At 44.3% G+C, this 13,088-nt stretch overlaps 1 protein-coding gene across 3 annotated transcripts in view; it reads right to left on the bottom strand.

The window, feature by feature from the left end:
- The window catches only part of KAT2B (lysine acetyltransferase 2B), a 93,875-nt gene that overhangs the window by 57,396 nt on the left and 23,391 nt on the right, over positions 1-13,088 (bottom strand). For all 3 annotated transcript variants that reach the window (XM_037070678.1, XM_037070679.1, XM_037070680.1), the window contains exon 2: positions 7,738-7,864. In XM_037070678.1, coding sequence (XP_036926573.1) covers positions 7,738-7,864 — 127 coding nt within the window. The remainder of the gene's footprint in view (positions 1-7,737; positions 7,865-13,088) is intronic.

Here is a 13,088-nt window from a genome sequence, read left to right as displayed (position 1 = left end):
GAACGGCCAACACCCCTGACTCTTGGGAAGAGCTCCCTCCTCTTGGTCGTGCCTGGAGGGCAGGGGGGAGGAGAGGTGTGAGTCAGAGGACAGGGGAAGGCTTAGCTGTCATTACATCTCTCCAGGAGGGTATGCCACCGCACCTCTCAGCGCGGTGTCAAACTTGCAAATACCCAGGGTGCCACAGAGTGAACCGCCAAAAGCCTGCTGCTACGCATCATGGCGCAGCTGTTGCCTCGCTGGGAGCAGGAAGTGCACTGTCACCCTGTGCTGTGACCCTCGCTAAGCTCTGGCTCCATGTACCACTGGAGGACAGCCTGCCAGTCCTCACATGCCAGGCAGGGTGAGCAGGCAGCAGGAGCCGGGCCAGCAGCTAATGTGTCTCTGGCTCCTTGCACTGGAAAGAAAGCAAACGGCACGGCATCTGTAGGATTTGTAAGCTGTTCAAATACATTTCTGGTTCATGGGAATGTGAGATCAAGGCTAAAAGAGGTAAAACAAATTCCTTCAATGAAACCTTGTGAATTGATGACGTGCAAAAAGCTTACAGTTTAAAAGTGGTTTCATCTTTTGTAATCTCACCTCTGGAGTGGAGAAAAAGTTTAAGATTAAGAGTCCTTTAGGTGAACTGAATCCAGTAAAAATACAATGTAAGCCACATACGTCCATTTAAATATTCTAGTAGCCACTTTAAAAGAGTTAAAGAAATTGGTGAAATTAATTTTAATAATACATCTTATTTAATCTAACACATACCAGATTATTCATTTCAACATGTACCCAATATAAAAAAAGTATTAATATTTTACATGGTTCTGTCATACGAAGGCTTTAAAACTGTGCGCATTTCGCCCTGGCTGGTGTGGCTCAGTGGATGGAGCGGCAGCCTGCAGACTGAAAGGTCGCAGGTTCAGTTCCCAGTCAGGGCACATGCCTGGGTTGTGTGGGCCAGGTCCCCGGTTGGGGGTGTGCACAATTCAACCAACTGATGTATCTCTCAACACATTGACGTTTCTCTCCCTCTTTTTCTCCCTTCCTATTTGTCTCTCTAAAATAAATAAAATCTCTTAAAAAATAAATAAATAAAACTGCGTGCATTTAACATTTACGATACAGTTCATTTCAAGCTGCCACACTTCAGGTGCTCGGCAGCGACACACATCTAGTGACTGCTGTGTTGGCCTGAGCAGGTACAGGTGATAAGCTATGAAAGCCTCTGGTCAGATAAAAGCAACCAGCCACCTTGTTACTATTACTGAATTTAATGAATATTTATCAATGAAGGAACTAAATCTATTAGGAACCAGAGCAGAAGTCAGTCCTTAATCTCAGTCTGGTAGAGAAAACCAACAGGGGTATAAATAACTGTAGTTGTCCAAAAAGATGCATTACAGTCGAGCCCCGAGGAGGTTCCTCTATTCTCTCTTCCGAGTCCTATCGTAGTAAAACCTTGAAGGTGAGTGGAGTTCCCCTGGCAGAAACTGAAGGAAAGGCATTGCAGGTGGTGTGAGCTTCCTGTCTAAGGTAGAGGTGGGAGGCAGTGTAGAGAACGGGAAATGGCCTGGGGGCCAAAATGCAGTACAGGTGGTGGGCAGGAGGCCAGGCAGTAGAGGCCTGCACAATCCCGCAGGCCCAGCTAAAGCTGGACTTCATTCTGAGAATAATGGGGAGCTCAGAGGGGACGCGGGAGAATGTGATCAGAGTAGATCACTACCTTTTCGGGCAGTTGGGTGCATAAGAACGGAGGTAAGTACTCCAGGCGCCGGTGCAGACACAGCCAGAGAATAGAGGGAAGAAGCCTGAACTCCGGCAGTGCCAAAGAGGGCACACGGAGAGCAAAGCAACAGGGCTTCACGACCAGAGAAAGGTAGGTGAAAGTAACTCATATCAAGCAAAAACACTATTATCAGTTTATCCCCTTTCCTCCTGCTGTCCCAGAATCACAGGTCCGGACAACTCTGGGACCTGTGTGTAAAAGGCAGCATCAGAAACACAGAGGGCACCCAGCCAAGGGCAATACGCTGGCTCAGGTGGCTGTGTCAGCGTGCTCACTGAGCACCATGTCATCTGGCATGTGCACGGCACACATGGAAATGGGGACTCTGGGGCGACTGAAGTGGCAGAGGTCTGTGCAAATGTGGGAAGGACAAAGAAAATGTACTAGATCACATGATTTGCCTGTGATCGAAATGCCTGAAATAGTCTATAAAAAAATACTGGTAGTCCCTTGATACTCCATACTATTCAAGAAACAAGCTCTGGCGTAATTGTTAATGCTAACTCTTTACTTTCCTTGAAAGTTTCTACTGTAAATAAGCAGGTGGCAGAGGTAACTAACCATAGTAATAAACAACTGTCATTTCCATTACTGTAATGTTTAAACATATATGTGTATGTATAATATATAGGATCTATGTTAAGTATTATATCATATACACTAAATATGTATCAGGAAAAAACTGATAGTGTTGAAAAATTATCAACACCTTCTACGTAAAACTACAAAGAAATTTTTTAGTAGTCAAGTTTAATAATCAGTATGTTCTGGCACCGTTCAGAACAATGGACTCCAAAATGACAAAAATTCCAATTGTGTTTTGATAACAATGGTGTTTCTTCCTTTCCTGGTCATGGAAGCAGGTAGCTATTTAAATAAGCTGGCTCAAAATCAGGAATTTTTATTAATACTATATAATATAAGGAGATACGTTTGGGCTAACTGAAGTACTATGTTAGCACCCTTCATCAAATGTTTATAAAATAGCCCTGACTCGTGTACTTCAGTGGATTGAGCACAGGCTGCAAAGCAAAGGGTCCCCAGTTCGATTCCCAGGCAGAAAGTATGCCTGGGTTGCAGGCCAGGTCCCCAGTGAGGACCACATGAGAGACAACCACACATTGATGTTTCTCTCCCTCCCTTACCCTCTCTCTAAAAATAAGTAAAATCTTGTAAAAAAAAAAAAGTTTATAAATAAATTTGTAAATCTCAAAAATCAGATAATCCCAGAAAATGAACTATAATGTTCTAGGCCATCACTATGCAATAGAAATATAACATGAGCCATCCACATATTTTATGTTTAAGAAATAGGTGAAACTAATTTTAATAAGTTTTACTAACACAATACATCCAAAATACCATTTCAGCATATAAATCAGTATGAATAAGGTATCTTACTTTTTTCATAATAAGCTTTCAAAATATCACATGTCCTCTATCTACACTCACAGCACGTCTGAAACCGGAGTAGCGACATTTCACGTGCTCATGAGCCCCACGTATGGGGCGGCTCTACTATTAGACAGGAGGACGAGACTGACCATTTCATACTGAAGTGAAAAGAGGTTACGGGACTTGGCAACCAGCTGAGCCAGGCTTAGAATTCTCACTTCTCAACTCCCAGGCGAATGTTCTTTCTGCTTGCTGGGACTGCTGTCAGTCCTGTGTTTCCTACCCGGGAGACACAGAGGAGTATCGAATGATGGCAGGCCCAGGACGCCTGGCAGGGAAGGGGCTGTCACACCACATGAAACCAGAGCTCACCGTCGAAAGAACACGTACGGCTGAGCCGAGAGATGCCCAACAGCAAATCAACTGGATATCACCTCGATCGATGAGCCTGAATGTTTTGTTTCGACAAGCCCAGCGGCATTACCTATTGACACATGTGTACGACCACCGGTGCCTAAACTAACCATGCTCAGAATAGCGACGGTGAAAGCAGAACGGCAGGCACGAACTGAAAGGTATTGGAGAATGAAGGCTTGCGTGATGCTTTGCAGACTTCCCTGGACCCCAACAGCCTCCACTTGGCTGGTAAACATCACGAAGTAATCTGCATGTAAGTGAAGTCAGTCAGAGAAAGCCAAATACTGTATGATTTCATTTCTATGTGGAACCTACAGAACAGTACAGACGAACAAACAAAACAGACACTGACTCTAGACACAGAGGACAGGCAGACGGCTGGCAGAGGGGAGGGCCTTGGGGACTAGGTGAAAAAAGGGGGAGAAGGGATGGAGACGTACAGACTGGGAGATACGAAATAGTCTTGGGGATGCAAAGCACAGCACAGGGAACATAATAATAACAACAGACTACGTATGGCGTCAGACGGACATTGGAAATTTGTGAGGGGGCACGAGGTGGGGTATAAATAAAGTTAAGTAAGTAAGTATCCATTTGGAAAAAAGTGATCTGCGTGAATAAGAAAAGATTGTCTGGAATTTGCTTAAACTACTCTGGGGGAAAAACAGGGAGGGTAAATGGCAAATGTAAATAAGGTGATGAGAAGAAGGCAGTTTATTAAACTATTCTTTCTACTTTACATATGTTTGAAACTTTCCATAATAAAAGGCTTTTTTAAGAGGGAGGGAGGAGGCCCAATCTCAGGAAAGAGGTTTTTCTATAGCCTTGATACCATTTGCTCTACCTTTATATACGTTCGAAGCTTTCCATAATTAAAAAAAAAATTCTTAAAGGGAAGAAGTGGGAGGAAACATAATCTCAAAAAAAGGTTTTCTACAGCCTTGATGCTAAGACACTATGGCTTTCTGAAATAATTCCAAGAGTCCTTGAGAAGGTGTAGACATTTTAATTTTAAGAAAGCAGACTGCAGAGGAACAGTAGGGGAAAGGGGGAGAAAAGAAAGAAGGGGAAAACATTTTGAAAGCACCAATACCCTGAAAAAAAAAAATCACTGTCAGCAACTCAACATACATCCTTCCAGATATTTTCCTGTTTACATATATTAAAATATGTTGTATTTTCTAAACTAACAAAATGCCATTATTCTCATGGGGCTGTTTCAATACCCATGCATTTGGGAATGACCACCTTCCGTGTAGCTGTGTGGGTGACATGCTGAGAGCTGGGCACTTGACTGGCCCAACACCAAGTAGATCCCCTTCTCTGGGGATTTAGATCCCGAGCCACAGAGATGGAGGCGGCTGGAACAGAATCACCCGGCAGCAATGTCCAGGCCAGAAGGAAGGCCTGTAAACTCCAGCAGCTGAGATCCTCTACTGAAACCTGGTTTTCCTCTGTGTTCAGCTTCGAGGACCTATACCCGTACCCTTCTTATAAAGTTTTCTTATTTAAACTGCACAGAATTCATCCGTGTTGTTGGAAGTGAAAGAAGAGCTCATAATAATGCATTAATTTGCTGGGCACCGTTCTAAAATCGTTACATGTGTTACTTCACTGAATCCTCACAACAATCCTTTGAGGTAGATACTACATTTTTAATTATTTTTACCCCCCCCCCCACAACTACCCCAGCCCAGGACTTTTTTTTTTTTTTACATTGCTTTTAGAGAGAGAGAAAGGGAAAGAGAGAAACATCAATGTGAGGGAGAAGCCCCGACTGGGGACCGGCAACAGGACCAGGGGCCACACACACCCACACCTGGACCGGAACGGAACCTGCATCCCAGGCAATGTGCCCTGATTGGGAATCGAACCCGTAACCTTTCAGTTACAGGATGACGCTCCAACTGAGCCCACACTGGCCAGGGCTAGATACTCTTACTAACTCCATCTTTGAACAAAGAAAACTGAGATCCAGGCAGATCTAAATAAAATGCTCCAACTCACAGCTGCTGGTCATAGAACCAGAATGTGAACCCAGGCTGATGGATCCTATACTTCCTAAGTTATAAACCCCCCAATTACGCTGCTTTACAACCTGCTTTTTTCTGTTAATAATATTTTAACTTTAACCATATCTTCCCATGTGGGAAAATACATCTTTTTCTAATGGCCATAGTAAATTTCATAACATAGATTTTCATAATTTAACCACCTATCTCCTACATTGGGAAGTTTTAGTTGTTTATAGTTTTTAATATCATTTTTAAAAGTCTATAACTGTCTTACTGGTCAATTTGAAGGCACATCATAACTCACTTATAGGTCACGTTTTTGGCATAAATTTGCCAGGTACAAGAAATGTATCCTTCCATCCCTGTTCTATTATACACTGTCAAATAAGGGTATTTGTTTTCAAATCTGGTTAAGAAATATGAAAGGGAACAAAGTTAGTTAGTTAGTTAGTGGGCATTCACATGTGTTCACATACTCAACACGGAGACACTGTGCTCAGCTAAGGAAAAGACTGTTCCTGAACGAGAACTGGCGTTTCCCAATGAATGCCGAAGACAGTTCAATCCCAGGGCTACAGGACTGCCTGAGCCCCGCTTTCTACGGCTCTTCTTTGCCGAGGTGACTCTAAAAGCCACTCAGGGATCGGTTGTGGAAAAGGTACGTGATAAGCAAAGGTGTTGCTCTAACTTTTGAAATCTGTCCTCTGCACTGGCTGCTTCAAAAATCAGAACTTACACTATTTTAGACACCAGTTAAATCAACACGGTGATGCAACTATTAGTGTGTTTATTTCATTTGTGAGGTCACTGTTCTCTACCTCCCTTGTCAGGTTACTCCAGGACAGAAACTGCCTGGGAAGATCATGCTCTCCACAGTTTTGCCCTGTAAGTATTGAGATACTCTGCAGCTGAGTACAAAATAAAACCCGAGACTCGGCGTAACACCATGCTACCTTGAAGGTCAATGCTGTACCATTTGATATCAGCTGGAAGCTTATGAGAAAAGTGATGTCAAAAAGAAGCCACCCACTTATAAACGGTCAGGTGGAAAATGCTACTTTGGTGAGAATATTTTCCCGTATGCCCTTGCAACGCTGGACAGTAAACTGGACATAATGACATTCTTTGGGATGCTGAATAACTGAAGGCAAAAATGTAATTATAATCTTCCAAGATCCTTTATGAACTGGCCCTGGCTGGTGTAGTTCAGTGGATTGAGCATGGGCCTGTGAAGCAAAGAGTCGCTGGTTCCATTGCCAGTCAGGGCACATGCCTGGGTTGCAGGCCAGGTCCCCAGTAAGGGACACATGAGAGGCAACTACACACTGATGTTTCTCTCCCACTCTTTCTCTTCCCCGTCCCCTCTCACTAAAAGTAAATTAATTAATTAATTTTTAAAAAAAGACTCTTTATGAAGTGGAGTTTTAATATCTAGGGAAAACTACCCATTACCTTTTATCTACTCGAACATAATACAACTTTAAAAAATAACCTCAAACTAGTATGAGGTCAAGACCGTATTAGCACAGTCCAGTTGAGTAACTCTGGCAGAGTCTGTCCTGCCAGCATGGCGATGACTACCTCGCAGGCACAGATAAAGCTGAACGGGAAAACACGAGTAAAAGTTTCCTGAGCACAACCCTGAGGAAGAAAGAGCCACCAGATGAGGGAAACTAAAGAACAGGAAGATAAAATGAAGCATTTCCAGAAAGCAGAGGGAACCAGAAAACAATAACAGCAATAAGACAACCAACTATTCCATTGTGGTTTCAACCTCGGGGGGTCACAGACCTGCAGGTCCCCATCAGAACAAATCAGGACATGCTATACACATAATTGTAGCTCGGCTGTCCCGTGCATCTTACCTGGCCATCCCCCAGTGGAACGCGGCTCTCGGGAAATAGGGGAAGAACCAGTGCAGACAGAGCAGGGTTTGTCTCTCCCATGAAGCAACACCCCCCACCCCCAGCAAATTCACAAGACTAAAGAGACTGTTTTGTTGTTGCCTCATATAGAGTTTGGTTAACCCACATAATTCATGATAAGTTTGGTTAACCCATGGAATTCCTGTGGGTTAGAACTTTCTGGCAACAATGACATCATCTGAGTTTCCTGGAAGTTTTAGGGACTCACCGAGGGCATGGCTGCAGCTCCGGCAAGATTCCGTCAGACTGACAACCATCTGCTGCAGGTCGGCCCTGGGGGGGGTGGGAGAAGGGTTGGGGTTTTTCCAGCCATTGCATTTACAAGACTCCTCGGCCTAAAAAAGGAATAAGGAGACAAAATTATGCAACAGACTGAATCTTTTTTCATAAGAACAATACACACTGGTTATATGACAGCTACCCTTCCGCTCCTGGCTTTATAATTTTCTAAATATGCACAAGACACAAAAAGGGAAAAAAGGCAGAGGGTGTCAGATTCGAGCATTTTGGGTTTTGTTGCCATCGCATTTTCTGCTGGCTGGACTCTGAGTACTGAGGCCGACACTGCAATCCCCGACGCTTTGGTGCCCCTGCCCCAAGCGAATGTTCACGGAGTGGTCAGTCCATCCAGAAAGCTTCTCACAGTGAGAAGCCAGATTCCTGAGGTTCCTGGAACACAGCTGGGGCCCAAGCTATGGGTGAGCCTTGCTGGCTCCCAGGCTCCAGCTGCAGGTCCGCCCCAGGGGCCAGAAAGGAAACATGCAGAAATGAAGAAGTTAGCAATCTTCAGGACGTGAAAAGAGACGCACCCAGCTGAAGCCACACCTGCAGGCTCATCCAAGTCTTTTGTGGACTCCTAGCTTGACACACGGAGAGGGCCTCATCAGACAGTCTGGGATTTCTATCTGTGCCTATTTCCTGCGTCTCCTGTACTAGGCCATTGGGATTTTAGCAACACTTGATAGAAACCTTCCATAACTCTTTCCACAAACTCTCCCACTCACCTACCTTCTTAGAGAACAAGGAATGTGATTTAGTCTTTTGGGGGTGACTTGGGTCATGAAGAGGAGGACAAACATGGAAAGCTGTCGGTTATTTTCAGTTACTCTACCAAGCTACCACATTGCACACTCCCAGGGCCCTAAGGATTGGCAGGCTGGCATCTTTGCAATGAGTGACTCCAGCCACTTGTACCCATTCCCTGCTGTTGTTTACCACTCCATGAATTCAATGTTCCAAATTTGCTGTGGCTGGGAGACCAGGAGACTGTTAGAATAACATGCAACATAGGCTGATTCGCTCTGGGTGGGAGCTTTCTAGGTACAGGCCCAGCAGAGTAGCCACTCGCCTCCCATGGTTACTGAGCACAGGAGCGCCCAAATTGAAATGCACTGTAGATGTCCAATACAGACCAGAGTCAGAAGGCTGGTACAAAAATAAAGCAAAATTTCTTATCAATAATCTTCATTATTAATTGCGTGCTGAAACACTGGTACTTCAGATACATGGAATTGAACAAAAGATCCTAAAATTCATTTGACCTGTTTCTTTGTCCTTCTTTAATGTGGCCACCAGAACATTTAAAATTACACCTACAGCTCACTTCATGTGCCTACTGGGCAGTGCTGGCCTATGAAACAAACTACATGGATTTCTGTGCTTGGGCTCTGGGTTAGAGCTTGGTCCCCTCAGAGGCCTTCTCCCCCTGCAGTGGCTTCCCCACACCGCTCTCTGTGTGTACCAGACAGCTGGCGTTAGTAGATGTCTGATTTGTAGAAGATTACAGAATGGCTGCTGCCTTGACCACATACAGAAAACTCTCCAACACAGAGACAGTTTTCAAAGTGTGTGTACATAGAGAAGAGTAGGAGAAAAAGAATAAGTAATTGGCAAGGCAAGAAGGGTCAAGAGGGAAGAAGGAAAATCTGCTTTTGAAGCGAAGTCCTTCTCATTGGCCCTGCGAGTCTGGCAAGCCCCAGCCTACTGCTTGTCACATTTCACCACACTGAATATGGAGAAGGCAGGACCGAAAGAAGGACCCTACCATCAGCAACCACAAAAGGCACAAGTGCTCGTGAATAAGTAGCTCAGGTGACCCTCTTTCATTTGGCCAGGTGTCAGGAAGGACCTGGCTGTTACCCCATTGCTCTGATACTAAGCTGAACTGGGCCTTGGAATTCTCTGCAATGAGCCACCCACCTCTTCTGAGACTGGGAAGATCTCAGACGCTGTGTTCTTGAGGAAGACTCTCATGAGAACTTGCATTGTAGGAACTGGCAGTGCCAGCTTTGGAAGTGGAGAACCAGCTTTGTAGGAACTGGAGAACCAGCATTGTAGGAACTGGAGAACCAGCTTTGTAGGAACACAGGACACCAGCCCCTTTGTGGACCGCTCCTCTCCGAACAGTGGAATAGCTACTTTAATGAACTCCCAAAGCCCCTGGCTTTGCTGAGCAGTTGGCCTGATCAGACTGCACTTTCTGTCTCTTTGGTTAGAGACAGAATCATGACAAAGTACTCACAACAAATCAATTAAGTACGGCAGGCAAAACCTCAAAGGAAAAAAACTGTAATAGCCAGAACCTTTAAGTTTGGAGAACAGCTTTCTAATCCAAAGAATCATTGGTAAAGAATCATACTGAGGCATTGATTCAAGAGTATATACTAAGGGCCTACTATGTGCTGGGTACTTTTGCTAGGTATGTAAGGAAACAATGATCTTGCCCTGGTGGAAATGACACTGGGGTGCTGGGAGATGAGAAAACAGGCTACGCAAATAAGTGATTCTATAATACATCAGTAAGTGACAGTGCTATGAAATGAAAGATGAAGACATGAGGAAAGGAGAATTGGGGGAAGGGGGGGATAGACTGCGATTATTTTGGGGTATTTTCAAGAAGGTGGCATTAAAGCAAAGACTTGATGGAACAGAGGAGGCTGACCATTAGCTATCTGGTGGAAGAGTGCTCCAAGCAGAGGGAACAGCCAGTGCAAAGGCAAAGAGTACCTGGCTTCATTAAGAGCAAAGAGCAGTGTGGCGAGAGCATAGTAAGTAAAACAAAGAGTTGTAGACATTAAGGCAAGTGGGGAGTGGAAGGCATCCTATCCTGTAAGTCTGACCAAGCTCATAGGCAATTAGAAGGACTTTAGCTGGTTTACTTCATCTGTTCTGTCCTCAGATAGATCTCTCGGGGAGGAAACAGGGATGAGGACAGAACATTAAGGGCCTGAGGCAGACGTCTTCAAATGCCCGTGTTTCTCTTTCACTACTTGTTTCGGTCATTACAGTAAAGCATCCCCACTTTCTTTTTTCATTAAAAACAGTCACTGAAGCTTAAAAAAAAAATCCATCCATTTTCCTGTCAGTGATTTACTGACATCCTATTTCCATTTTCTTTTAAACTGCCAGGATCTACCATGCATTCCACAACACAGGAAAGCACAACAGTCACTAATACAATCTCTGCCATCGGGAGGGACACACGTACATACGTGAACATAGGGCTTTGGCCTTAGCCCAGGCCCACTGAGGAAACACGGATTATCCTTAAATCATAAAGATGCCAAGTTGTCTAGGTAAGGGTTTCGTTTCTTATTAAGGCCCAAGAGTTACTTCAGGGTAGGGGTCAGATGGGTAGTGAATGAAGTCCAAAACCCCAAAGAAGTATGAGATTTAGGAGTCAGTCTGCATGTGCCTCCGTAACCATTTCAGTTTTGAAAAACGTGATGGATTTTGCATCTTCAGACACACTGGCAACCATGGTCTAAGTCTCCTGCAGCAGGTGTCCATGGACAGGAAGTCAAAGTGGCAGGAACTCTGTATGAATCAGAATGAAACCAACCATGGCCAGCACTGTGACTCCACGTCTCAGAGACACAGTCAGCTAGTTAAGCGTGAAGTAACTTCATTACAAGGAAGCCTGAGAAGCCAAACTTGCTCTGAATCAATTCAAAAGTTTTGCCAGCCTACACTCTACTTCTGCAGGAAGAGCCATCGACCTTGACAAAGCACCACTTCTTGGTTCCAAGACATGCATCCGCAGGTAAGAAATCTCAGTTCTACGCTTGAGGTTGATGCCTATGGGACCTTACCGTTGCTTTTCACACAAGACAGGGTTGGGACTGGATTATCTCAGAACACAATGCTGATGATGAGTGTTCTCTCTGCATGTGGAGGGGAATGGGCAGAGCGCAGAGAGGAGAGGGAAGAGAGTAAACCAAACGTGAACTTCAGCTCTCATGCACCTCTCACCTCATCTAGCTACTCTCCAAACACGGAGCACCTACCACATGTCAATCACAGGACTGGATACTGGGTACACAAGCAATCTCTGCGGAAATAAAAATCTACCCCAGTGGTTCTCAAACGTAGAGAAACAGTGAAAGTACTCAGGAGCTCCTTAAAGCTCAGAACCCATACCTGACTCCAGACCAATTACATCAGAATCTCTAGGGATGGGTCACAGGCATCAGTATTTTTTAAGCTAGTGAGTCCAATGTGGACCCAATGATGAGCACCTCTGATCTACAAGAAAAGGACACTAGTAATGGATCCATTAAAAAACAACGTGCTGGATCATACGATAGGTCTGGTCTTAACTTGTCAAGGGACCTCCATACCATATTCCGTAGTGGCTGCTCCAATTTACAATCAGAGCCACGGTGTACGGGGGTTCCCTGTCCTCCACATCTCCTCCAACACTTGTGTTTTCTTGTCGTTTTGATTAACAGCCACTCTAACAAGTGGTTTTGATTTGCATTTCACTAGTAATTAGAGATGTTGAACTGTTTTCTTGTGCCTGCTGGCCATCTGCAGGTCTTCGCTAGAAAAATGTCTGTTTAGATCCTCTGCCATTTTTTAGTCAAGTTGTTCGTTCTTCTTGTTGAGTTGTATGAGTGTTTAGTGTATTTTGGCTATTAGCCCTTATCAAAAATATCATTTGCAAATATCTTCTCCCATTTCGTTGGTTGTCTTTTGGTTCTTTCCACTTCTGGGTTCTCCAAAGAATATGGAAACATTAATTCAAAAGGAGGTATGTGCACCCCTATGTTCACTGCGGCATTATTTACAACAGCCAAGATACAGAAACAACCTAAGTGTGCACGGACTGATGAATAAAGATATATGATACACACACACACGCACACACACACACACGCACACACAATGGAATACTACTCAGCCATAAAGAAAGACAAGTTATTGTCATCTGCAAGGACATGGATGGACCTTGAGGGCATTATGCTAAACAAATTAAGTCAGATGAAAAAGGACAAAAATCATATGATTTCGCTCAGGCATAATACAAAAAGCAAACTAATAGATATGGGCAACAGATTGGTGGTTAGCAGAGGGGAAGAGGGTGAGGGGAGCAATGAATGAGCAAAGGGTGTCAAATGTATGGTGCTGGATAAAAACTAGAATTTGGGTGGTGGGCGCGCTATAGTGTACACAGATATCAAACCATAATGTGCGCCTGAACACACAGTTTTAAGCCAACGGTACTTTAGGGTTTTTTTTTTTTTTTAAGAATGCTAACAGGGCATGCCAGGAAGACCT

This window comes from Sturnira hondurensis, unplaced genomic scaffold, assembly GCF_014824575.4.
Source record: "Sturnira hondurensis isolate 20B ecotype Veracruz unplaced genomic scaffold, ASM1482457v3 Scaffold0019006, whole genome shotgun sequence".
Taxonomy (NCBI): domain Eukaryota; kingdom Metazoa; phylum Chordata; class Mammalia; order Chiroptera; family Phyllostomidae; genus Sturnira; species Sturnira hondurensis.
Note: the sequence above shows the minus strand (reverse complement) of the source record. Positions and strands in the feature narration are given on the sequence as shown.